At 59.0% G+C, this 23,226-nt stretch overlaps 2 protein-coding genes across 3 annotated transcripts; both read left to right on the forward strand.

Annotated features, from left to right (window-relative positions):
* The first annotated feature begins 1,217 nt into the window (after positions 1 to 1,217).
* On the forward strand, positions 1,218 to 15,355 carry csf2rb (colony stimulating factor 2 receptor subunit beta). Its single transcript, XM_088930778.1, has 16 exons — positions 1,218 to 1,262; positions 1,417 to 1,644; positions 2,418 to 2,544; positions 7,484 to 7,639; positions 8,431 to 8,563; positions 8,898 to 9,070; positions 9,519 to 9,670; positions 9,902 to 10,061; positions 10,298 to 10,433; positions 10,540 to 10,691; positions 11,086 to 11,225; positions 11,832 to 12,087; positions 12,712 to 12,808; positions 13,254 to 13,323; positions 13,576 to 13,682; positions 14,086 to 15,355. The coding sequence occupies exons 1-16, from the start codon at positions 1,218 to 1,220 to the stop codon at positions 14,747 to 14,749; spliced, it is 2,796 nt and encodes a 931-aa protein (XP_088786904.1). The 3' UTR covers positions 14,750 to 15,355.
* A 1,159-nt stretch (positions 15,356 to 16,514) lies between these two features.
* LOC148821614 (G protein-coupled receptor 146-like) lies at positions 16,515 to 22,329 on the forward strand. 2 transcript variants are annotated; one of them, XM_088930459.1, is made up of 3 exons: positions 16,515 to 16,910; positions 19,828 to 19,983; positions 20,421 to 22,329. In XM_088930459.1, exon 3 carries the CDS (start codon positions 20,469 to 20,471, stop codon positions 21,426 to 21,428), a length of 960 nt encoding a protein of 319 aa, XP_088786585.1. In that variant the 5' UTR covers positions 16,515 to 16,910; positions 19,828 to 19,983; positions 20,421 to 20,468; the 3' UTR covers positions 21,429 to 22,329. The 2 variants fall into 2 exon arrangements, with proteins under 2 accessions (XP_088786585.1, XP_088786586.1); XM_088930460.1 differs by lacking the exon at positions 16,515 to 16,910 and adding an exon at positions 17,055 to 17,142 and having other exon boundaries at positions 20,421 to 21,459.
* The last annotated feature ends 897 nt before the right edge of the window (positions 22,330 to 23,226 follow it).

Genomic DNA, 23,226 nt, shown 5'->3' on the forward strand with positions numbered 1-23,226 from the left:
CCAGGTTTCGAGGCACCCACCTGGAGGCCCCCTGTTTTAGGAAACACCAGATTGTGTCTAAAACTACTGGAGGGTCCAGACCCCTAAGAAGATGTCTTGAGTGCTCTGTGTAATGTACTTGGATACCTGCGGGGGGGAATTCGGAGACGCCAGGTGAGCAGGACGGTACAGGTACGTCTCTGGAGTGCTGCAGGAGGGAGACCAATCCATGGTACCCACTCGAACCCAGGGCCCCAGCGCACCACCCTGCCGCTCCTCCTCGACGTACCCTCGCTGTGTGTTGTACAGTATGTCTCGGTCTCTCCCGTGGTGTCGTCCATAAAGCCCGGCCTACCTCCCAGGCTTCCCACCAGCTTCTGCCCGTCCCGTGCTGGGGGTGCAGCAGACTGTACTGGCACTGGCTGAACGGACCCGGCAGGCCCTCGATTTCGGGCTCCGTCTGTCTGTCTGTCTGTCTTTCGCACGTTCGGCTTGGCTGGCCTTTTCAGGAACGGATATGGGCAGGGGGGGGACTTTTCTTGTTGTTGTTGTGAAACGCGCGGTCAGAAGGAAACCATTTCAGTTCTGCTCTCCGTCTCAGAGAGACGACAGACGAGAGATGAAACACTGGCACGCCGATGGGCAGATCAGTGGGACAGATGAAGAGCTGATGAACAGATAAGGAACAGAAAGGCAGGTTACTGAAGGCTGATCGACACATAGGCCAGATATTAGGCCTTTTTTCAAAACTCTTTAAAATGTGCTGCTCTGTGCTGTGGCAGACTTCCTCAGGCCCCTGTTGTCTGGGTGCTTTGGCACAGCTCTCTGTGCTGCTCCAGGCTTTACCACACTTAGTAATTCTGTCTTACCATGCTGCACCACAGGAAGTGCTAATTTAATTCTGCCGACTCTCTGCACGAGGGGACATCTCTCGAGGCCGCCCAGACACAGCTGTACCTTGTGCTGGAAAAGCTGTTCGCTTTATGATTGCAGCTCAGATACAGGTGCGTACAAACACACGCCTGGTCCCGCTCTGCTCCTGCTTCTCAATTAAAAAAAAAAAATTAGATGTGTTGACCTCTGGGTCTCGGAGTACACGGAGCTCAGCCGAGTCGTGGCCTGGGGGGGCGGCAGCGCAGCGCAGCAGGGAGACGAAACAACACCAGGCACAACACGGAGCAGGCTCAAACACCCGCTCCAGGGCGGCATGCTGTTTGGCTTTGGTCTTACACGTGGGCATGGAAATGCTGCAGGAGATCACCGAGATGGCAGCTGGCTTGCGTGTGTGTGTGTGTGTGTGTGCACTGAGCCCGGCCCTGTCGTCACCAGAGAAGAGCGTGGATTTTGCAGGGTCTCGCCGTGCCGAGAGCTGGGATCGGCCAGTTCTCCTCCGGAGTCTTGCTGCGGCCGGCCCTGGCTTCCCCCCGCTGTGTCCAGCCGGCGTCCCTGTTCCGCACTCCGCGCTCGCTCCTCGGCCGCCCGCCCTGCTCCCGGAATGGGAACGAGCAGCTCCCTTTCCTCGCGGTGAGGCAGGAAAGCGGCGCACGCTACCTTGCAGTCTTGGGGCTCTGGGTTCAGTTCTGGGCCTGTGGTGCCGTCTGGGTGGAGTCTGCACGTTCTCCCCGCGGTCACAAGGGATTCTTCCCACAATCCAAAGACATGCTGGTGGGTTCATCGGGGAAATCGGCCCTGGTGTTACTGTGTGTGTCCTGTGATGGGCTGGCGTCCCGCCCAGGGTGTGTCCTGCCTTGTGCCCGTTGCATGCTGGGATAGGCTCCAGCTCCCCTGCGACCCTGAACTGGATAAAGCAGACTGGGAAAGTGGAGGGGTGGACCATCTCTACAATACTTATTTACTCCCTACAGAAGCTGAAATGGACACAGTTTGGAAGCCTAAAAGTTGTATCTTCCCCTGACAGCTCAAATGCACTAAATCTTCAGTCTTGAACACAGGAGAACCCTGGGGGGTACCTTACTCTAGCGCTCAGAAGGCGGAGGCTGAGCCTTTATGAAACATCCCGTGCTGTTTCCCCAAAACTGGCTCTCTTCACCAGCTGAGCCCGTCAGTTTCAGGAGGACAGCTTCCTGGCGTTCCTACGGCGGGTTTCGCCGTGTGGAGGGAAGACACGGGGAGAGGGGTGCGGGGGTTTGGGTTCAGCAGCGACCCCCACAAATTCCCTCCTCTTCCCAGGAGCAGAAGCGCTTTTCCGGGGTGACCCCCCGAGACCAGAACGGGAAGGGGTTCAGCCCCAGAGCGCACGCAGCGCACGCAGCGGGGAGGAGAAGAGCCTCTGATACACGAAGAAAAACGACAAATCATCTGACTTCGGATAAACCGCTCTGAGTGAACTCCCCCCGCAAGCCTCCTGGTTACAGTTTGAGGAAGCGTGACTATCGCCCTGTCACAGGAGCTGTTTATGAGGTTCTCTCGCGGGGGAGAGTGAGTCAGTCTCTGGTGCGCAACGCGCGCTGCTCGCTGCTGGAGACGGACTCGCACCCACGCACACGCACCAAGAGGAAAGGACACAGGCCGCGTCACCCTGCGGCGCCGACGGAGGCTCTGACGGTAAAAAAACGTGTCTCCGGGCTGCTCTCACAACTGTTGTAGGTGCATTATTTTCAAATTCGTTTGTTTTTACACTCGAAGTGTCGCTTCTTGTTGTTTTCAATCCCGTGGCTCTCGGGTTCGGGTTGCTGGAGCTCGTAGGCTGCCCTGCAACCTCACAGCGATCCTTATCTCTCCTGGTATGAGCGCGTTTCTCAGGGGCTGGCGCGTTATCTCTCCTGCGGGTTTCTAGTGTGGCTGAGCTCTCTGTCGTGTCGGCGCGATTCGCCCGGAGAGAGAGTAAGACGGGGGGGGAGAGAATAGGTCCGTTTTCTCCGGCGATAACCGGACTGTGTTCGTGGTATCGGCGCAGCCCGAAAGCCCAGGGTCCAGAACGTAAAACTCCTGTGGGCGCTGTTTTCCGAGGCGACGTGACAGCTCCCCTGATGCCCGTCACGCCTGACTCTGCGCTGCGTGTCGCCCGAGAGAAACGCAGCTGCTCGTGTCGACGTTCATTCACCCCCGTGGCGTGCGCTTGTGACACGTGCGGGGGTCTGAGGGTTACCGGAAGTCCCCCGAGATCTTGGGTCTTGCGAAGGAGACGTCAGCTTCTTGCGCGCTGCTCGCTTGAGCCAGGTTTTGATTTTTCAGCCCGTGGGTCTGTCTCGGGTGGGGGGGGGAGCTGATTCCGGTCCCGGAGCAGCGCGCTCTGCGCCTGTACTGATCGTCGCGCGCGAGCTGGCGTGTCTGCAGATCTTTTCCCAGCTCAGCGCTGAACAGATTCTGTCGGATCAATGGGACTCGTTTAACCCTCCGAGACCAGGACTGGACAGCCCTGCTGCAGACACACTGACCCCTCCAGGACCAGGACTGGACAGCCCTGCTGCAGACACACTGACTGACCCCTCCAGGACCAGGACTGGACAGCCCTGCTGCAGACACACTGACTGACCCCTCCAGGACCAGGACTGGACAGCCCTGCTGCAGACACACTGACCCCTCCAGGACCAGGACTGTGCAGCCCTGCTGCAGACACACTGACTGACCCCTCCAGGACCAGGACTGGACAGCCCTGCTGCAGACACACTGACTGACCCCTCCAGGACCAGGACTGGACAGCCCTGCTGCAGACACACTGACTGACCCCTCCAGGACCAGGACTGGACAGCCCTGCTGCAGACACACTGACTGACCCCTCCAGGACCAGGACTGGACAGCCCTGCTGCAGACACACTGACTGACCCCTCCAGGACCAGGACTGGACAGCCCTGCTGCAGACACACTGACCCCTCCAGGACCAGGACTGGGCAGCCCTGCTGCAGACACACTGACCCCTCCAGGACCAGGACTGGACAGCCCTGCTGCAGACACACTGACTGACCCCTCCAGGACCAGGACTGGACAGCCCTGCTGCAGACACACTGACTGACCCCTCCAGGACCAGGACTGGGCAGCCCTGCTGCAGACACACTGACTGACCCCTCCAGGACCAGGACTGGACAGCCCTGCTGCAGACACACTGACTGACCCCTCCAGGACCAGGACTGGACAGCCCTGCTGCAGACACACTGACTGACCCCTCCAGGACCAGGACTGGACAGCCCTGCTGCAGACACACTGACCCCTCCAGGACCAGGACTGGACAGCCCTGCTGCAGACACACTGACCCCTCCAGGACCAGGACTGTGCAGCCCTGCTGCAGACACACTGACTGACCCCTCCAGGACCAGGACTGGACAGCCCTGCTGCAGACACACTGACTGACCCCTCCAGGACCAGGACTGGACAGCCCTGCTGCAGACACACTGACTGACCCCTCCAGGACCAGGACTGGACAGCCCTGCTGCAGACACACTGACTGACCCCTCCAGGACCAGGACTGGACAGCCCTGCTGCAGACACACTGACTGACCCCTCCAGGACCAGGACTGGACAGCCCTGCTGCAGACACACTGACCCCTCCAGGACCAGGACTGGGCAGCCCTGCTGCAGACACACTGACCCCTCCAGGACCAGGACTGGACAGCCCTGCTGCAGACACACTGACTGACCCCTCCAGGACCAGGACTGGACAGCCCTGCTGCAGACACACTGACTGACCCCTCCAGGACCAGGACTGGACAGCCCTGCTGCAGACACACTGACTGACCCCTCCAGGACCAGGACTGGGCAGCCCTGCTGCAGACACACTGACTGACCCCTCCAGGACCAGGACTGGACAGCCCTGCTGCAGACACACTGACTGACCCCTCCAGGACCAGGACTGGACAGCCCTGCTGCAGACACACTGACCCCTCCAGGACCAGGACTGGACAGCCCTAACCAATTTATTTTCATCCCTATATGGACATACAGTACATCTTACAACTGTTTGCATCAAAGCACAACAGCTTTCGAGCGTCTGTGGGTTTGGAGAAGGAGTGTACTGAAGTCCTGCAGTTAACGGGGTAATTGGGCTAATTAGGTGACTGGAAGTGTGGTTGGAAAAAAAGTCAGGATCACTGAAGTACTTCTGGAAGGCAGTCTGACGTCTTTCAAGTTACACTGCAGCGCAGAGCAACACCTACTGTAGGGCTACCCGTATGTACACTGAGGACAGGGCCTTCGGTCCTTCAGGCATCGGGCCTGTACACACCCGGACCGCGGACCTGTTGTTAAACTGCCCCGTTCCGGGACCGGACACACTTCCGCGCTCGGGGACCGGTTCGACGCTGAGCGAGATGAACTGAGATGTCAGTGATCGATACCTTAGAAAGGCGTGCAGTCTTAAAAGCACGTACTTCCAAAAAAAAAACTGGTGGTTGTGGGGTGACCCACAACGAGCCCCGGGTTAACCGCGTTCCCCTTCCTCCTCCTCGTTGTGCGGTCTGCCAGTTCGCACTCCTGAAGGTCTCTGGTAGGTCTCTGGTAGACCCGGCTCGCTCTTTCCTGCGTCTGTACCCGCGGGGGCCAGCCCACTGCGCGGACTGCGTGTGGAGCCCGGTTGTGTGGCGGAACGTGGGGAGAGCTGCTATTCTGGCTCACGTCTGGACGCACATAGATGGATACTTTATTGATCCCGTGAGGGAGATTGCAGTGCAACAGCAGCTTCACGCAGGCAACAGTGTAACGAATGATACAATAATAATAATAATAATAATACAATACATACAATACAATCAGCACATTGTATAGAGAAAGAGTTACTCACAGTCCAGGACACACAAAGAACAAACCAGAACAGAACAGTACGCAGAAAAATCGTATCGCGCATATGAATATAGATACAGATGTAAATATAAATGTACTGCACGGGTCCCTGGCATATATTGCACATGGGAAACCCCTGACGCACCAAGGCCGGCATGCGATCGCCAGCTCTTGATCTGGCTCTCAAGGCAGCGAACACGCACACGGTGTAAACACTGCTTTTATTTCAGCGCCTTTTCAGGGAGCGAACTCGCCTCTGTCGGAGCTGCGGCGTCGCTCCTGGGAGATAAGACTCAGCTGGGATCTCGGCTACGCTCCACGCCTCCCAGGGCTTTTTATTTCCAAATCAGGCCATCTCCTTCGTTTTATTTTTGCCGGCTCTATGTTTTGTCTGGGATAATTTCCTCCTGTCGCTCTCTCTCTCTCCTTCCCCTCCTCACCCGGCCCCCGGCCCGCCTGCCGTGCTCGGGAAATATCCCTTTGGTGGCGTTTGGAAAACCCCGTTAACGTCACGGGCCGCGGCTCAGTGACCGTGGGCGGCCGGTGACCTTAACGAGCAGACGGCGCATGTGTCCTTCTCCAAACCGAGGTCTCCCTGCATTAGTGCCTTTCGTGATTCCAAAAAAATAAAAAAGAACTAGAGACGGCCTTTTCTGTTGCTAGACTACGGAAATACAACTCCCTTTTTATTCGGGGTTTTATGCAGAAGTTCCTTTAATGGAAATATAGCAGCTTCTGACGAGCAGAACGCAGAACTCGTCTTGAGCCGCGGTCTCTAGCGTGTGGTCTGCCCGTGCCTGAACTGTGCGTCCGTCTGAGAACCCTGCTGTGTTTGAGACTTCAACTTCGAGAGGGTCTGAACACAGCAGCTGTCTCCAGCAGGTCGAATGTGAGCTCGGATTGTAGATCAGCTTTCAGGAAATAAAGTTCCCTTTATCGGAGACTCGCGCTTGATTGTGCAATGGCGTACTGAGGTGTTTTAGGGTGCTCTGGGAAACGCGCTGAATCGGGGCTCTCCGGGACCCGGGGCTGGAGACCCCTGGGGGGGGGGGGGGTTAGTGCTTCAAGTTAAGTTCTTGACTCTTCTCCCTCGGCTTTGCTCCCGGCTGCCCAGGGAGCTGGGGTCCAGAGGCGACGGGGTCAGATCCTTCCCGCCCAGGGTGTACCCCGCCTGGTGCCCCAGTGCCGCCCGGGCCGGGCTCCGGGCCAGAGCAATGGTGCCGAGTGAGCTCTCTGTGTCCAAGAGCACGCGCGTGTGCACGTCTGCGTCTCGGCAGGCTGTGGCTTGAGGTGCACGAGTGCGCTTGTGCAGGACGTGCAAGACGGTGCACAGTCGTGCTGAAGATTTTGTCTCTTGCTCTCTGTGTGTGTGTGAGAGTGTGTGTATAAGAGAGTGTGTATGGGTGTGTGTGAGTGTGTGAGAGTGTGTGTGAGTGTACATGTGAGAGTGTGTGTATGAGAGAGTGTATAAGTGAGTGTGAGTGTGTGAGAGTAAGTGTGTATGGGTGTGTGTGTGAGAGTGTGTGTGTGAGAGAGTGTGTGTGTGAGTGTGAGTGTGTGTATGGGTGTGTGAGAGTAAGTGTGTATGGGTGTGTGTGTGTGAGTGTGTGTGCGCTGCTGTGGTTAGCTGTCAGTGCTGATCACACTGGCAGTGTGGTTACTCTGCTCACCGCAGATAAGATGTGGTTTCTCCTGTCAGGCTGCTGCTGTCAGTGTGTGAGTGAGCTGCACCTCTCTCTCTCTCTCATCGCCTCCTGCCCTCCTCCTGCAGCAGGCGCGGACCCCAGCCCGGAGACCCCCTGGCCCAGGGAAAGACCTCCTGGACGCAGCCCCGCTGCAGATGACCGCATGGCCCCGGTCTTGGCCATGTCGCTGGCCAGCCTGCTCCTCCTCGCCTGGCTGGCCCCCTGCGTCACACCACAGGCTGGTACGCCCCTCCCTTCATACGGGTACAGGGCAGAGCTGGGGCAAGGGTACTTGACTAAAGTCATGGGCTACAGCAGGGGTGTCCATTCCCGGTGCTCTAGACTACAGCAGGGGTGTCCATTCCCGGTGCTCTAGACTACAGCAGGGGTGTCCATTCCCGGTGCTCTAGGCCCCACCTGGGAGACACACAACGATCAATCTGCACCAGCAGCCTTTGCTGGGAGACACACAGTGATCATTCTGCACCAGTAACCCCACCTGGGAGACACACAGTGATCATTCTGCACCAGTAACCCCACCTTGGCAACACACAGTGATCATTCTGCACCAGTAACTCCACCTGGGAGACACACAGTGATCATTCTGCACCAGTAGCCCCACCTGGGAGACACACAGTGATCATTGAGCAATGGGAGCCCAACTGCATAGCTCATCAGGGGGAGTAGAGAGGAACTTATCACCAGCGAAATTAAGGAGGAGCTCGAGGAGTCAGATTGCTCAAGCCCGGAGTGATGATTTAGTGTTCTGGAAAGTGCCCTGGGCTTTTCAGTGACCAAGCAGTCAGGACTGCTCATCTGAAGGACAGCATCTTATTTTCTTCTTGGGAAAGAGCAGGGGCGAGGCGCTGGTTTGCAGGAGTGACGATCACCTCCTGTGACACAGATTCTGGTCCCCCCCGAAACAGTTACACAGCCAGGACGGCCCAGACCTCTGCCACTCTGAGCGCGCAGTCCAGCCACGCTGCAGGTCGGGATGTGGTGACGGAGGCTTTGTTGTGTCCTCTCCCCGCAGTGCCAGAGCTGAGCCGGTCTCTGCGCTGCTTCAATGACTACAGCAGCCACATCCGATGCCACTGGAGAGAGAGCAGCGCAGCTCACAAGCTGGCCCCCATGTCCCTGTACTACTGGAACAACATCAACATGAGGTACTGGGGGGGATCAGGAGAGACCCCCTTTTGGAGCTGGGGAGGCAGAGACTGACGGGGGGCGGGGGGATACACTTTATGAGAAAGGGAGGGATCTGTTGAAAGAGAGGAGTGTGAGAGTCACAGGCTGAGAGCTCTTGCGATATACAAAGTGCTACTTCCTGTCTCAGGAAGTGAGCAAGGCGCTGACAGCTCCCCTCCCTCACAGTATAGCGCTGGTGGGCAGGCCTGGCCCTGTCTTCCCCTCTGACTGGGAGAAACAATGGAAGCAGCCCATCATAATTATAATAACAATAATAATAATAAAATAGTCGACTCCCCTTCTCCTCTCCAGCGAGCGGCGGTGTGTGCCCACTGCCGACCCCGAACACCTGTCCGGAGAGGAGCTGGGCTGGCAGTGTCGCCTCCGCATCTCCACTTTCGGGATTGGGGTGACGGACGTCCTGCAGTTCCGACTGGCCCGCGCCGCGGGGGGCAACACGACGCTGTCCCTCCTGTCGGAGCACGGTGAGTCCCTCTCGCGTGGCGGGCTCGGCTGGTTCGGCTCGGCCCGGCCCGGGCAGGCCAGACCCTGCAGTCTGCTGGAGATCAGTTCTCTTTTGGCGAAGGATGGGAACAGTGGTAGGTGGAGCTCTTCCTTCTCGAGCGCAAATTCCCACAGTGCGGCGCCAGGCTGGTGCTCTCCTGGGCGCTGGGTGACGTTAATTAACGACACTCTTCCAGTCCGTAGCCCCCATTCATCAGACAGCAGGGTCTGAGCCCGGTTGGCCTCGGTCCGGGTGTGCGGAGTCCTGTCCCCCTGTCCCCCTGTCCCCCTGTCCCCCTGTGCCCCTGTCCCGCTGGGCGCTGGGTGCCAGTGGCGGTGAGCACAGCAGGAACCCGGCGTACGTCTGTCTCCTCGGGATCGGAGCAGCACGATGAGCGTCCCTCTCTCTCTCTCTCTCCCGCTCCGCAGTGCGGCCCCCCCCCCCGCGCCGTCTCCGGTGCCGCGTGACCGAGGAGGGCGGGGCCTGGCTGAGCTGGGACACCGGCTACCCGGATGGCAGCGAGCTGCGCGGCCACCTGGAGTTCCACGTGCGGTACCGGCGGGCCCCGCGGGACTGGGAGGTACGGCCGCGTGCGTCGCCCGAGCCTCCCCTGAGCGCCCCACGGGGTGCCGGGGCCCCTGTCTCGTAGCTGAGCTTGTCGCCCCAGGGGGGGGTGAAGCACATGACCCACCCTCCATCATCATTTTCAGCGCAGCAGTGGGGTGCATTGCTCGGAGCACTGTGGTACAGAGAGCACCCCCCACCACCACCGCCATTTCTGAGCTGCTGGCCGTCTCTCTCACTCTCGCAGGAGGCCGAGGTGACGGGCACCCAGCTGGCGCTGCCCGCAGGGGACCTGGTGCCGGGCAGCAGGTACGAGGCCCAGGTGCGGGCGCGCGCGGTGGCGGGCGGCGGACAGAGGGGCCGCTGGAGCGAGTGGAGCCCCCTGGAGGCCTGGCAGACCAAAGACAGTAAGTGGAGAGTGCGAGCCAGTCCTGCTCTGGGGAAGGGGGCAGTGGTGCTCCACAGCGCCGCGGGAATCAGCCCAGTGACATCTTGCGTTCTGTAGCGCAGTGGAGGCTGATCCGTACGGCGGAAGGCAGGCATACCGGAGCGCTTATCTTAAACCGGATAATACACTGGGACGTGCAAGCGGGCCAGTACACGGCGCCGTGTGTGATCTGTGTGTGTGTGTTCCCGTCTGCAGGGGGGGACTGGGGTCCCTACAGCCTGCGCTGTGATTTCGACGGGCTGGGAGAGGTCACCTGCACCTGGGACGTCAAGAGGGAGGTCACCAGCTCCGTGACCTTTATCCTGGCCTACCGGACCAGCGCCACGGCCCAGTACGGAGTTCCTTCGCCTCGTTGTCTCTCCTCCGCTCCTCCCCTCGGTCCCTCAGCCCCCCGTCTCTCACGCGCTCCCTCTCTCTCTCTGCCTCTGTGTGCACAGGGAGCAGTCGTGCCGCCCCGAGGCTGTGACCGTCCCCCCCAGCGACCCCCTCCTGTCGTACCGCTGCCGGTTCCCGGCCAACGGCTCCTCCGAGCTGCAGGTCGACCTCAGGCCCGAGGAGATCTCCCGGGAATTCACCAACTCCCAGAGCAGTGAGTCCGCAATCACGGCCGGGGGGGCTGCAGCCCGTTGCAGTGGGTTGCCCACTCGGGCTAGACCCGAGCCCAGCGAGCACAGGCTCCAGGGTGAGCCGGTGCTGCCACCTGCTGGCTGACTGGCGGTACGACAGGGCTGGAGAGGCTTCTGCTGGACGTGATCTGCAGAGATCCTGAAAGATCCTGCTCTGTGTGCAGCTGTGTTCATCAAGCTCAGGGCCCTCAAGGTCTGTGGAGACTGTGTGGCACGTTTGGGAATTGTAAGAGGTGGCTGCGCAGGTTTGTGTCCATCTCAAATCTTAGGACCTTCCAGAGGTGCTCCTGCAGCTGGCCTTGCGCGGTGCTGCCCCGGCCGCGGTTTAAAAACCGACGCCTGTCTCTCCCCCCGCAGTCCAGCCCTCTGTTCCCTGGAACCTGACAGTGGAGGAGAGCGGAGACGGGTTCCATCTGCGCTGGAAAGGCTCGGACCCAGTCTACGAGAGGGTTTCGTTCGTCAGTGAGGTCCGCTACTGGAGAGACGGCAGTGACAAGGTGAGGGGGCGGGGGTAAGGGTTAAAGGTCGCTGGATGGCTGGGGACAGGGTTCAGAGGCCACTGGGAGGTGCGCTCTCTCTCGTCTTACCCTCCATTGCCTGCTTCTCATACTTGTTCCCAAAGAACTGTCCGGACCGGTCAGGATTCATGGATTCATGGGGTTGTCGGGCAGGGGGGTCCTGCTGACCTCCCTCAGCTGCAGCACTGCAGGACCGTGGTCAGTCTGTGAAAGCCTTTAGAAAAAGCTAGTGGACAGCAGGGGGAGTGGGGTACCAGCAGCGCTGGGGCCCTGGGTTTAATTCCTGGGGTGCTGTCTGTATGGAGTTTGCATGTTCTCCTCGTGTTCCCATGGGTTTCCTCTGGGTGCTCTGGTTTCCTCTCATAGTCCGAAGACAGGCTGGTGGGTTAATTGGCTTCTGGGAAAACTGGTCCTGGTGTGTGTGTGCCCTGTGAGTCTGGTGTCCTGTCCAGTGTGTACCCCGTTGCTTGCTGGGATAGGCCCCGGCTCCCCCACGACTCTGTACTGGATAAATCACTAGGAAATGGATGGATGGATGAAAGTGGACAATTTGGCCATTCCGAGTCTGTCTGCCTGTCCCTGCAGGAAACGAAGACGCAGAGGCTGATGGAGGGCGTCCGCACCCTCTTCTTCCCGACCAGCACGCTGAGCCCTTCCTCGGCCTACTGCGCCCAGGTCCGGATGGGCCTGGACCCGGAGCGCAGCGACTGCCGGGCTTGTTACGAGTCTGGCAGCACGCAGCTGAGGGAGGGAGTGGATCCCACCGGCGCTGCCTGCAAAGACTGCTATGCTGGGCCGTGGTCCGACTGGAGCCTCCCGGTACAGTGGAAGACCGAGCCAGGTACTGACGAGCCCCCCTGCGGGTGGGGAGGTGCTGCACTGGGCCTGCACCTTCCGGGGTTTTCCGAGCGCACGCGGGACCCCCGCTGGAGCGGGCGAGCTCTGTTGCATGAGCCACCTGGGGGATCCCCATGTCCGGGAGGACAGGGGAAAGGACTGCCGCACTGCGACTGTACCCCTTTCCCGTACTGGGGCTGTGATGCCTGCGGCTCAGACGTGCCCCCCCAAAGTGCACAATGGCCGTGCCACGCGTCAGAACTCCGGGGAGCCCCAGCAGAGCAGGGGCACCCCCACGGGTAACGCTGACTTCTTGAGGGCGGCGCTGGAGTGCTCCGGGGTCATCTCCATCCCAGGCCACTCCGGCTCTCCCTCACGGGGCACGGCCTGATCGGGGTGACCTTTGACCTCCGACCCTTTGACAATGAGCCAGTGGGGGTCGGTCCCGCACCGAGCACCTCGTTAGCTGAACGGACAGACCGCCTGTTTACCGCGGCGCTTTGGAGGAGCAGGAGTGTTTCTGTTAGAAGGGTGTGAAACAATAGTTAGTGACTGGATGGCGCCCTGGTTCCAGGCCGGAGTTCTCCGGGTTGACAGAGCTCGTCTCGGGCCTCCTGTCTCGTTTCAGACACGTCGCTGTCCTCCACCTCCATCTACGTCATCCTGCCGGTGGGCGTCGTTGCTGTGGCTGTGTTCCTGTACTGCATGTTCAGGCGGGCCAACAGGTGAGACTGCGAGGCCCTGCCTGGGAGGAACTGTGTGTGTGTGTGTGTGTGTGTGTGTGGGGGGGGGATCACTGCAGCAGAATGAGGCAGAGCAGCCCAGCTTACGTCACTCCCCCGCAGTAACCGCCGTTTGCACAGCGCCACCTGGAGGGCAGAGAGGGGTTTAGCGGTGACCTGACACAGGCAGGCCTGCCGTGATGTCACTGACGACCACACCCCTGCTCCAATCACCTCTAAGCCTCCTGCATGTTGCCATGGAGCTTGTGTGTCGTGACCCAAGGGGATTGGCTGGATGGGTGGGCGGGTCAGAGAAGCCAGTCTGCTCTTCCTCCTCCTCCCTGCAGCCGTGAGAGCCAGGAAGTAAAGACGCAGTCAGCGTTTGCACGTTGGGTGGGTGTCTCATCACAAATGCTGGCTTTCTGACTGTGTTCTGCCCCTCTTTCAGAAGACTCATTGTCTGGGAGGTGTCTATCCCCTCTCCGCTGAAAAGCAAAGTTTTGAAAGAAGCTATGTGGGTGAGTTGCTTTCCCCTATTCCCTCTCATTCACCAGTTTGTTCCCTTTCTCCAATTCCTGACACTGCTAGAGACACTGCTGTCCCTCTCCTCTCACACTGACACACACCTGACTGGACAGGAGACACTGCCACAGCCCCCCTCTTAAAGTGCTCAGCCTCTGAGCAGCCGACTTCCTCACGCCAGAGTTCTGGATTGTGACTGTGGTTGCTCAGAGCCAGGCGTCCCTGCCTCTTCGTTGTGTACCCTGCAGAAGTACCCCAGCGCTCATCTGATTCCCCAGAAAGACTTCGACTGGACGTGCATCAGCACGGTGCAGGTGCTGGAGAAGGAGAAGGAGCAGCCTCTCTGCGGCACAAAGTGAGTGCTCCTGGACCGGTGCAGCTAACCCACCTGAGGCAGGGCCAGCTGCTCTTCAGAGCCCAGGGGCTCAGGCTCGCCAGCTGACCGGAGCACCCGGGGCCCCTGTGTCGCCCAGTCGGGCTTCGGATCAGCAGGCCAGAGCCGGCCTGAGCCCTGCAGGGTCTCTCGAGTTTCCGGATTTGCCGGGGCAGCAATGAATTCCTCTTTGGGTGCGATAAGCAGCCCCCTTTTCTTTCCTGAGGAAAGGGGCAAAACAGCTTCAGTTGTGAAACAGCTGCGCTCCGCCTGTCGCTGTGCTGTCAGACCTGTCCGTGAGGCGGCCCTCTGGGTTAACCCTCTAGCTCGCTCCTCTTGCGAACCAGCAGCGGCTCGGTCCTGACGTTCCCCCTCTGTGTCTCAGGAGCGCCGACGGCCCGTGGAAGGCGGACCGGACCCCAGAGCTCACGAAGAGCGGGTCTTACCAGCACGGCACCTGGGCGCAGGACTCCGGGACGGGCCAGATCCTCCAGCAGGGCCCCGAAAGCCCCGCGCTCAACTTCTGCGGCCCCTACATCCTGTGCCCTCAGTCGTCCTCTTCCTCCTCCTCCTCCTCCTCCCCGGACTACATGCCCTTCGACTCCCCCACGAGCGCGCCGGCGTCCAGCAGCCTGCTGTCCGAGTCGTCGAATGGCTATGTTGAGGCGCCGGTGGCCTTCCAGAGCGGCCCGGCCACGCCCAGCCCCCCGCGGGAAGAGAGCGAGGGGCCCGGGACGTCGGCGCAGGGGTACCCCCAGGTCCCCCCGGCCGGACCTCCCACTGGGGCCCTCCCCATGGGCCCGCCCCCCGCCTACAGCCCCTCCCCCTTCGCCCCGCCCCCGGCCGAGGGGACTGCCCTGCTCCTCAAGCAGGTGGGCGACTACTGCTTCCTGCCCGATCCCAGTGGCAAGGACTGGGACACAGCCCACACCCCCGGGTGCCCCTCAGCCCAGGAGGCCGGGCCCCCGGGCAAGGCGGCGCAGGAGAAGGCCCAGGCCCTGGCGCTGATCGGCGACAGCCCCTACGTGCGCTTGGCCCAGCCCGTGTAGCCCCCCCCCCCACCCCTGCAGCCTGGCCCGGTTCTGCTCCCGGGACACCACCCCACCAGAGGGGGCTGGCGGAGGGGGGTCCGGCTGCCTTGAGCAGGACTGGAGGCCCCTGGAGCTGTGGGGGGTCCCGCCTGTCGAGACAGGGCGTGGTCCGAAGTGCCGCCGGATTCTTCCTGAACGAACCGGCAGAACTCCGGCAGGGGGGGGCCTGGGAAGAGCCCCCACTCCCTGCCCCGCACTTCCGATGAGCTCGGGACCTCCGCTGCACTGAGCTGCTCGTCCCATCGAAACCCCCCCCCCCCCCCACTCCTCGCCCGGAGGATCCACCGGGAAGCTCCGGGGAGAGCACAGCATTAGCGCCCCGCTGGCCGGCACCCTGGGACTGCGGAGCACCGGGACTGGCAGACACACCGCACGCTTCTTCTGTTCCTTAACGAGCTAACTCCACGTGCACGACGCACCACGCAGCGTGATCACCGCGGCGCCCCGGGCGTGAAAACAGACGTGATCTCACGAGGGGGTCTGCATCTTTTATTTTCGAGGGCTGGGGGGACGAGGGGGTGGTCGGTCTGTTGCTGCACAATAAAAATAATAAGAATTCCTCACACTTCTACAGCGCTTTTTTTTCCCAGCAGCTACCTTAGCTTTCCCTGGGGTCTCCCTTCCAGGTACTGGCCAGGCTCACACTGCGGGGCTCCCGTCTACACTAGGAAACGCAGACTGAGGGGGAAGGAATGTTCTCACACGCTTTCAAACGCACCACCTCCCTGTACGCTCCCTCCCTGTACTGCACAGATCCTGCCCAGGAGATCTCAAACACTCTCTGTCCCCTCTTCCCACAGAATTTAATAATAATCAACTTTTTTATATAGCGCCTTTAAAGGTGGCTTCTCAAAGCGCTCTACAGGATGACAACACCAGATAAAACAGAATGACAACACACAGAGGAGATGTGGATGGTGGTACTGAGAAGAGCAGAGGGGTGAAGAATGGAGCCAGTTCAGTAAAGGCTTTTCTGAAGAAGAAGGTTTGGAGTCTGGATCTGAAGGAGTTTAGAGAAGGTGACTCTCGGAAATCCTTGGGGAGAGAGTTCCAGAGCTTGGGGGCATAACAGGAGAAGGCCCTGTCACCCCTAGAGTGTAGACGGGCTTGGGGGACAGTTAGGAGAGCAGAGTTAGAAGAGCGAAGGTTGCCAGGTGGGGAGCAGGGCGATAATAGTTCAGACAGGTAGGTGCCAAGCCATGCAGAGGCCTATGGATGAATTTGTGCCTCTGTGCACAAAACATCTCCCCTTGTCCTCCAGGTGGTGACGTCTGTGTGGATATTCCTGTTGAGCGCGATGAGACATTTCACAGCTCTACACATCCCCCGGGGGGGGGGGGGGTGGTCGATCCCACCTCAGACGTCTGTCTGTGTGGAGTTTGCATGTTCTCTCGGGGGGGGGGGGGGGGGGGGGCAGGGGGTGTGAATGTGGACATGCCAGCCACCAGATGGGAGATTCTGAGAGAGTCCGGCCTCTTTCTGCCTGTCTTGAAATTAGCTATCGGTTTAATTAACATTCACCCAACCCCCCCCCCCCCCCCCGCCCCCATACATACACACTGTATACTCTGGACCTCGTGTCAGCTCTGTTCCCGTCCTTATTTCCAATGTATAAACAGAGCTCGGCTTCAAAGCTCTCCCCCCCGCCCCCCTCCTCCCGCACTGCCCGGATATCCCCTCTCGCCGAGAACGATACTCCCTCCCGGGCCCAGCCCCACGGCGAGGAAAAGGTTTTTGTCGGCTGTTGGCGGTAAAGCCGGGTTATAGAGCGGCGAGGGAGAGGCAAACCCACCGTCCCAGCGCGACCCCCCCTCCCGCCGCGGACAGGGAGACGCGGAGTCCGGGCCGGTCCCCCCCAGCACCCCAGCACCGCAGCACCCGGGGACTGACGGCGGAGGGGCAGCGGGGCAGAGACGGGCGGGTCGCAGGTGCGAGGAGGAGACAGGCTGGTAGAAGTGCGCGGCGCGCACCCTCATCTCCAACGTGTGGTCTTTTTCTGTTGCTGTTGCGCGACGTGGCTGTGCCGCAGCGGTCTTCAGGCGCGCACACGGAGGAGTACGACACATTCATCGACAGAAGGCATTTCGAGCAAGGGAGGTTATACGCGCCAGAGAGAAGGGTGAGGATTCACTCCGGGCTGAGAGGGGAAGGAGGGAGAAGGAGGCTCCTTCAGGCGAGCCGGCGGGTGCGGTAGATACGGCGTGGGAGGGGAGACCGAGGAGTGGAGCAGGAGACAACGAGGGTCCGGATTTCGGGGGAGCACCGACGGAGCAAACAGGCGACGCCCCGTTAGCAGCGGGGCCGCACTGACTCCCCGCGAGTGAAGGCGCTTGCCCGCTCCGGCGCAGAAGGTTTCTTTCAGTTATTTTATTTATTAGTTTTTTTTTGTTCGCGGATGTCACACCGGATCGATCCCGTGGCGCGGAGCTGGTCCGGTTCGGCCGCCTCAGAAGTCCCGGACTAGACGCAGAAATTGTTCCGCCTTGGGCAGGCGCGCTTGTATGCTGATCTCCCACTCAGCGTCTGCGGGGGGAGCCAGTCACCGATACTCACTGTAACAATATGACAGCGATATACAGTAACTGTGCAAACCGACACAGTGCCCACGGAGCTACAGAAGAGCCGGTCCGCTGTCAGGACGATGAATACTGTGCTATGTATGCAAGATCAGATCTATTTTCAGCTGGTTGATCATTCCCAGCAGGAACTGAATGATTACTTTAGGCGGGTTGGCATGGTGGTACAGGGGTCGGCATAGCTGTACTCGCAGCGCTGGGGCCCCGGGTTCGCTTCCAGACTGTCTGGGGTGCTGTCTGTGGGGAGTCTGCGTGTTCTCCCCTGTGTTTGTGTGGGTTTCCTCAAACGGTCCAAAGACAAGCTGGCAGGTTCACTGGCTTCTGGGAAAACTGACCCCTGGTGTGTGTGTGTGTGTGTGTGCCCTGTGATGGACTGGCGTCCTGTCCAGGGTGTACCCCTGGTGCATGCTGGGATTGGCTCCAGCCCCCCCCCACGACCCTGTACTGGATAACACAGTTAGAAAGCTGAGGGATGGGATGTAACTCTTTTCGATACGCCCTGCGTCTGCCGTTAGTAACAGCATCTATCACGTGCCAAACGCAGAGGCGGCACATTAAAATGCTTGTTGGCGATAAATCCAAACGCGCGCGGCGGCGCGATCGACAGTGTCCCATGGTTTCTGGTGTGATCGCGCGGCACTGGGCGGCACGGCTGGGCTGCAGGGCCGAGAACAATAGAGTCCCGCGATGAGAGAGCGGAGACACTGCGGAGGGAGGGAGGAGAGTGGAGTTTCAGGGAACTGGAAAGACGCACGAAGCACACGACTTCTGGGCTCCTCGGTCTCTGAGCTGCCAGACAACCACCCCCCCCCCACCGCCCCGGTGCCCGAACAGTAGATCTGACTTTCCCTTTCCCTCCCTCTGGCCCCTGTCACACTCCCCCCTGCGTCCCGGCGCTGACGGGGCTCCGGGGGCATCACAGCACATCAACAACAACATCGCTGCGCAACTATAAAAAGCAGCAGCCGTAGTATTAGCAGTAGAATTAGATGCAGCAGTAACAGTAGCCGCGGGAGTAGCAGCTGGGGAGTAACAGTAGTATTGGCAGCAGTAACAGTAACAGTAGCTGCAGGAACAGTACTTGCAGTAGTAACAGTAGTATTGGCATCAGTAACAGTAGCTGCAGGAATAGTACTTGAAGTAGTAACAGTAGTATTGGGAGCAGTAACAGGAACAGTACTTGCAGTAGTAACAGTAGTATTGGCAGCAGTAACAGTAGCAGTAGCAGCATTCTGCATCACTAGTATTAGCTGCAGAGGCAGCAGGAGTACAAGATGCTGCTGTGGCAATATCAGAAACAGAAGCAGTGACAGTTGTTGTGATCTCAGTGCCCTGAGAGTTCAGCAGGCAGCAGCACGTCTGTGTTTTCAGCCCTGGGAGGCCAGAGTAACCTGTCAAGGGGTCTGCGGTAGGGGTAGGGGTGAGGGGTTAATGCTCTGGTGAGCAGCACATTCTGTTTCTGCTAGAGCTGTCTGGACACCCCACAGCAAACAAGCGAAAATAACTTCCTGTCATCGTTCTCTCTCTCCCGCTGTTTCTAAACAGACAGACCCGCCTGGCTTTGCGCTCTCTGGACGAGAAGGAGGGATAGAGAGGGGGGACGTGAGGACAGGGAATGGGAGTGAGGAAATAAGGGACATCCTTCCTGTAATTAGGACGCATTCCTGCGCAGTGCGAGACACTGTCGGCGTCAACACAAGCAGGCCACTTCCTCACCAGGGGCAACACTGCTCACTCACAGCAGCGACTGTGGCAAAACACAGCCAAGTGCAAACACAAGGACATGACACAACGCAATACAGTGACTGTGACGCTGTATCTGGAATAGTGTGACTGTGACAGTGTATCAGGAATAGTGTGATTGTGACAGTGTATCAGGAATAGTGTGATTGTGACGCTGTATCTGGAATAGTGTGACTGAGACAGTGTAGTGTGTAATACTGAGACTGAGACAGTGTAGTGTGTAATACTGTAACTGAGACAGTGTATCTGGAACAGTGTGACTGAGTGTATCTGGAATAGTGCGACTGTGACGCTGTATCTGGAAGACTGTCACTGTGACAGTGTAGTCCGGAATAGTGTGACTGTGATGGTATAGTGTGGAATACAGTGATTGTGATGGTCTAGTCTGTAAGACTGTGGCTATGCTTTACTCAAAGTTACTGTACTTTTACCACAAAGTATCTCCTTCATTATCTATAGGAAAAGATAGACCCTCTCAATTGACATGCTCTAGCAAATCCAGTATACCACGTCTTCATTCTCACCTCAAGCTGCTTGGGTGTGGCCCGGTGACCGGCAGCCTGAAGGATAATCTGAGAGAATATCCTCTGTGTGAATGTATTTGATCTCTAGAAGTACTAGAGACCCCTGGGAGACAGACAGACAGCAGGACGGTCTCCCCCTGCCTCTCTCTTGCTCAAGAAATCGACAGTAAGTCTTTGTGGTCTCCATCTGTAGCTCGTGTTGAATTGGGAGAAGAGCTGTCTGCAGTCCGGAGACCCGGAGCTCTCTGGTCCCTCCCCTGGGCCAGTCCAGAGAGCAGAACGCACAGGCCAGACATCCCAGCAGCCCGACCCATCCTCCGCCGGAGAGCCGCTGAAGCAAACAGGAAAGGTGTTGCACCACCCCAACCTCTTAATGGGAGAAGCAGGCAGGGAAGTTCTGTGGGGGGGTGCTCAGATGTTTATTTGCGTGTGGGAAGTGTGTTGTCGCAGGAGGGGGGCGTACGTGCTTGGACCGAATGTATTGTTTTGTTAGAAAGTGTCTGAGGAGCAGATTGCGATGGTAGGATTGGCCTCCCTCTTGGTCCAGGCGCACTCTGCGCCTGCTCTTGTCTGTCTCTCCTTCTGTCCCCCTCTCGCTGTCTCTCGCCCATCCTCTCTGCCTCTGTGTCCCGTTCTGCTCTCCCCTCTTCCTCCCCCTGTCTCCCCGACTCTGCCCTGCTGCCAGTATCTCGTGATGGAGGGGACAGACTAGCCTGGCTGCAGAAGGAACTCTACTCACATTGTCCCTTCTCTCTCTCTCTCTGCCCTCTCTGCCCCCTGAATCAGCCTGGTACTGATGAACCCCCCCGTCCCCCTATCTCCTTCTCCTCCAAGATGTGGACCTGCCTGGCCAATGGCCTCCCCTCTGAAGTCAACAGCAGCCGACCTCTGACCCACGACCCCTGGGTGCCCCCCTCAGCCTACTGCCTCACCGCTGTGCCCCTTGCCCTGACCCTCAACCTGCTGGTCCTGGGCGTCAATTTGGGCCAGAGGGCGTCCATGATGTTGCCTGACGTCTACTTCACCAACATGTCGCTGGCCAGCTTTGTGCTGGCTATAGTGAGCACCTGGAGGCTCCTGGGGGGGGGCTGGGCCTGGAGCGGACAGCCCTGCTTGGCCCTGTATGTCCTCTTCAACGTGTCATCCCTGGTGTTTGTCTATTCGGCTGTCTTGCTGGGGCTGGACTATTTTGTGGAGCTCTCGCTGGCCAGTGTGCAACTCTCAAGTGCCTACCAACCGCGCCACGTCTGCGAATTCCTCTGGGGCGGCTCGGCGCTGGCTAGCCTGTCGTCTCTGCTCTCCTACGCCTGCATCAAGCTGGCCCCCAGCCCCCTGGAGTGCGCCAGGCTCCAGACCGGCGAGCTCGGCGATGCCATCCTCTTCTTCGTGGGCTACCTGGTGCCGCTGGTGGCTGCGGTCTATTCCTTGGTCCTGATTGGCCGGCTGCACAAGGAGGAGCCCAGCCCCTTCCTGTGCCCCAGCCCACAGCCCCAGCTGCTCCGCCTCCTGTCGGGCACCGCCCCCCTGACCCTCCTCCTCTGGCTGCCCTATCACTGCTCCCTGCTGCTCGACCTCCTCCAATCCCTGCAGGGCAGGGGCGGGCGCCCCTGGGAGGCGGAGCCCGAGACCTGGGCTGCTTTTAAAGTGGCGTCAGAAGTGCTGGGCTATGCCAGCGGCTGGGCCGTGCCAGCGCTGTACCTCACGCTGCGTCCCCAGTTCTGGGACAGGTTCCGGAGGACCAAGGCCCAAATCGCTCGCCACTTACCCCCTCTGCGAGGCACTGCCCCTGTGTGAGCTGGGGGAAGTCTAATTCCTCTTGCCCTGTCGATAGCCTGCACCTTTACTGTTATGCAAATGACTTTATCTGTTCTAGACCTTTTTTTGCTTTGCGTTGAAAACGTAAAACAATCATGTTTAGCGGGTGCCCAGCCTGCCACCTCTGCCAGCCCTCGTTCTGGAGAGAGAGACTGACAGCTCTGGACACCGGTGATGCTGGTTCCTGAGGGAGCGAAAGAGCTCTTCTATAAGGGGGCCTTGGACACATGTCCATCACCAGCTGCCAGGACAGACACAGTACAGTCGGATCACGACCACGGCACACAGTTACAGTCCAGTGCGGACAGGACAGACACAGTACAGTCGGATCACGACCACGGCACACAGCTACAGTCCCCTGCGGACAGGACAGACACAGTACAGTCGGATCACGACCACGGCACACAGCTACAGTCCAGTGCGGACAGGACAGACAGTACAGTCGGATCACGACCACAGCACACAGTTACAGTCCAGTGCGGACAGGACAGACACAGTACAGTCGGATCACGACCACGGCACACAGCTACAGTCCACTGCTGACAGGACAGACACAGTACAGTCGGATCACGACCAGGGCACACAGCTACAGTCCAGTGCGGACAGGACAGACACAGTACAGTCGGATCACGACCACGGCACACAGTTACAGTCCAGTGCGGACAGGACTGACACAGTACAGTCGGATCACGACCACGGCACACAGCTACAGTCCCCTGCGGACAGGACAGTCGGATCACGACCACGGCACACAGCTACAGTCCAGTGCGGACATGACAGACACAGTACAGTCGGATCACGACCACGGCACACAGCTACAGTCCCCTGCGGACAGGACAGACACAGTACAGTCGGATCACGACCACGGCACACAGCTACAGTCCCCTGCGGACAGGACAGATGGATCACGACCACGGCACACAGTTACAGTCCAGTGCGGACAGGACAGACACAGTACAGTCGGATCACGACCACGGCACACAGTTACAGTCCAGTGCGGACAGGACAGACACAGTACAGTCGGATCACGACCACGGCACACAGTTACAGTCCAGTGCGGACAGGACAGACGCATACAGTCGGATCACGACCACGGCACACAGCTACAGTCCACTGCCGACAGGACAGACGCAGTACAGTCGGATCACGACAAGATATAGTACAGTCTCTAAAAAAGTGAACAGTGAAAACGTTTATATTGGTCTTCATGTACAGGACAATAAATCACTAAAATGATGGGAAAAATCGGGTTTCCTTTTCTTCTGCGCGAAAGCCGGTAGAGAAGCCTTCCAGTCGCGCATGCTGCCCACGCGTGGTGTGAGTGTCCGTGACGGGGCGGGACACTGACGGCAGGCGGAGCTGCAGGCGGGGTCGAAGGGTCCTGGCCGTGGCGCGGGGTTTCAAAACTCTTCCCTGAAAAATGAGAAACGTCCTTCTTGGGGCTGCCTGTGGTGAGCGTACCGTTCCTTCGGAAATGCAGGAAGTCCAAGGTGTGACTGACCTCCCTACGCAGCGAAGCAGGTCTGTGCTACCAGCAACCATCTTCGATTCGGCGAGTTCAAACTCATGATTTGAGAGAGGGAGAGAGTCTTTATCCTCAATGTATTCGTTTGTTTTTTGCAGCAGAAACTGGTGCTCAGTTCAAAGAGAAAACACGACAGCAAACAGCAATACGCAAAAATATTTTAAGTAAGAAAATGGCTACAGGTATGAATGAGAACGTGCAGTACGTTAGATGGTGGAGACCAGTGACTTTCTGACCTATTTTCACAAGAAT

The sequence above is a fragment of the Atractosteus spatula genome, chromosome 13 (genome assembly GCF_055471065.1).
Source record: "Atractosteus spatula isolate fAtrSpa1 chromosome 13, fAtrSpa1.hap1, whole genome shotgun sequence".
NCBI lineage: Eukaryota > Metazoa > Chordata > Actinopteri > Semionotiformes > Lepisosteidae > Atractosteus > Atractosteus spatula.

Excerpts from the sequence above, each read along its gene's own strand:
- csf2rb (XM_088930778.1), top strand. The coding sequence starts at position 1,218 with ATGGAAATGCTGCAGGAGATCACCGAGATGGCAGCTGGCTTGCGT. Across the intron at positions 9,671-9,901 it reads GGGCCCCGCGGGACTGGGAG|GAGGCCGAGGTGACGGGCAC; the intron begins GTACGGCCGCGT and ends TCACTCTCGCAG. Across the intron at positions 11,226-11,831 it reads GGAGAGACGGCAGTGACAAG|GAAACGAAGACGCAGAGGCT; the intron begins GTGAGGGGGCGG and ends CTGTCCCTGCAG.
- LOC148821614 (XM_088930459.1), top strand. The coding sequence starts at position 20,469 with ATGTGGACCTGCCTGGCCAATGGCCTCCCCTCTGAAGTCAACAGCAGC.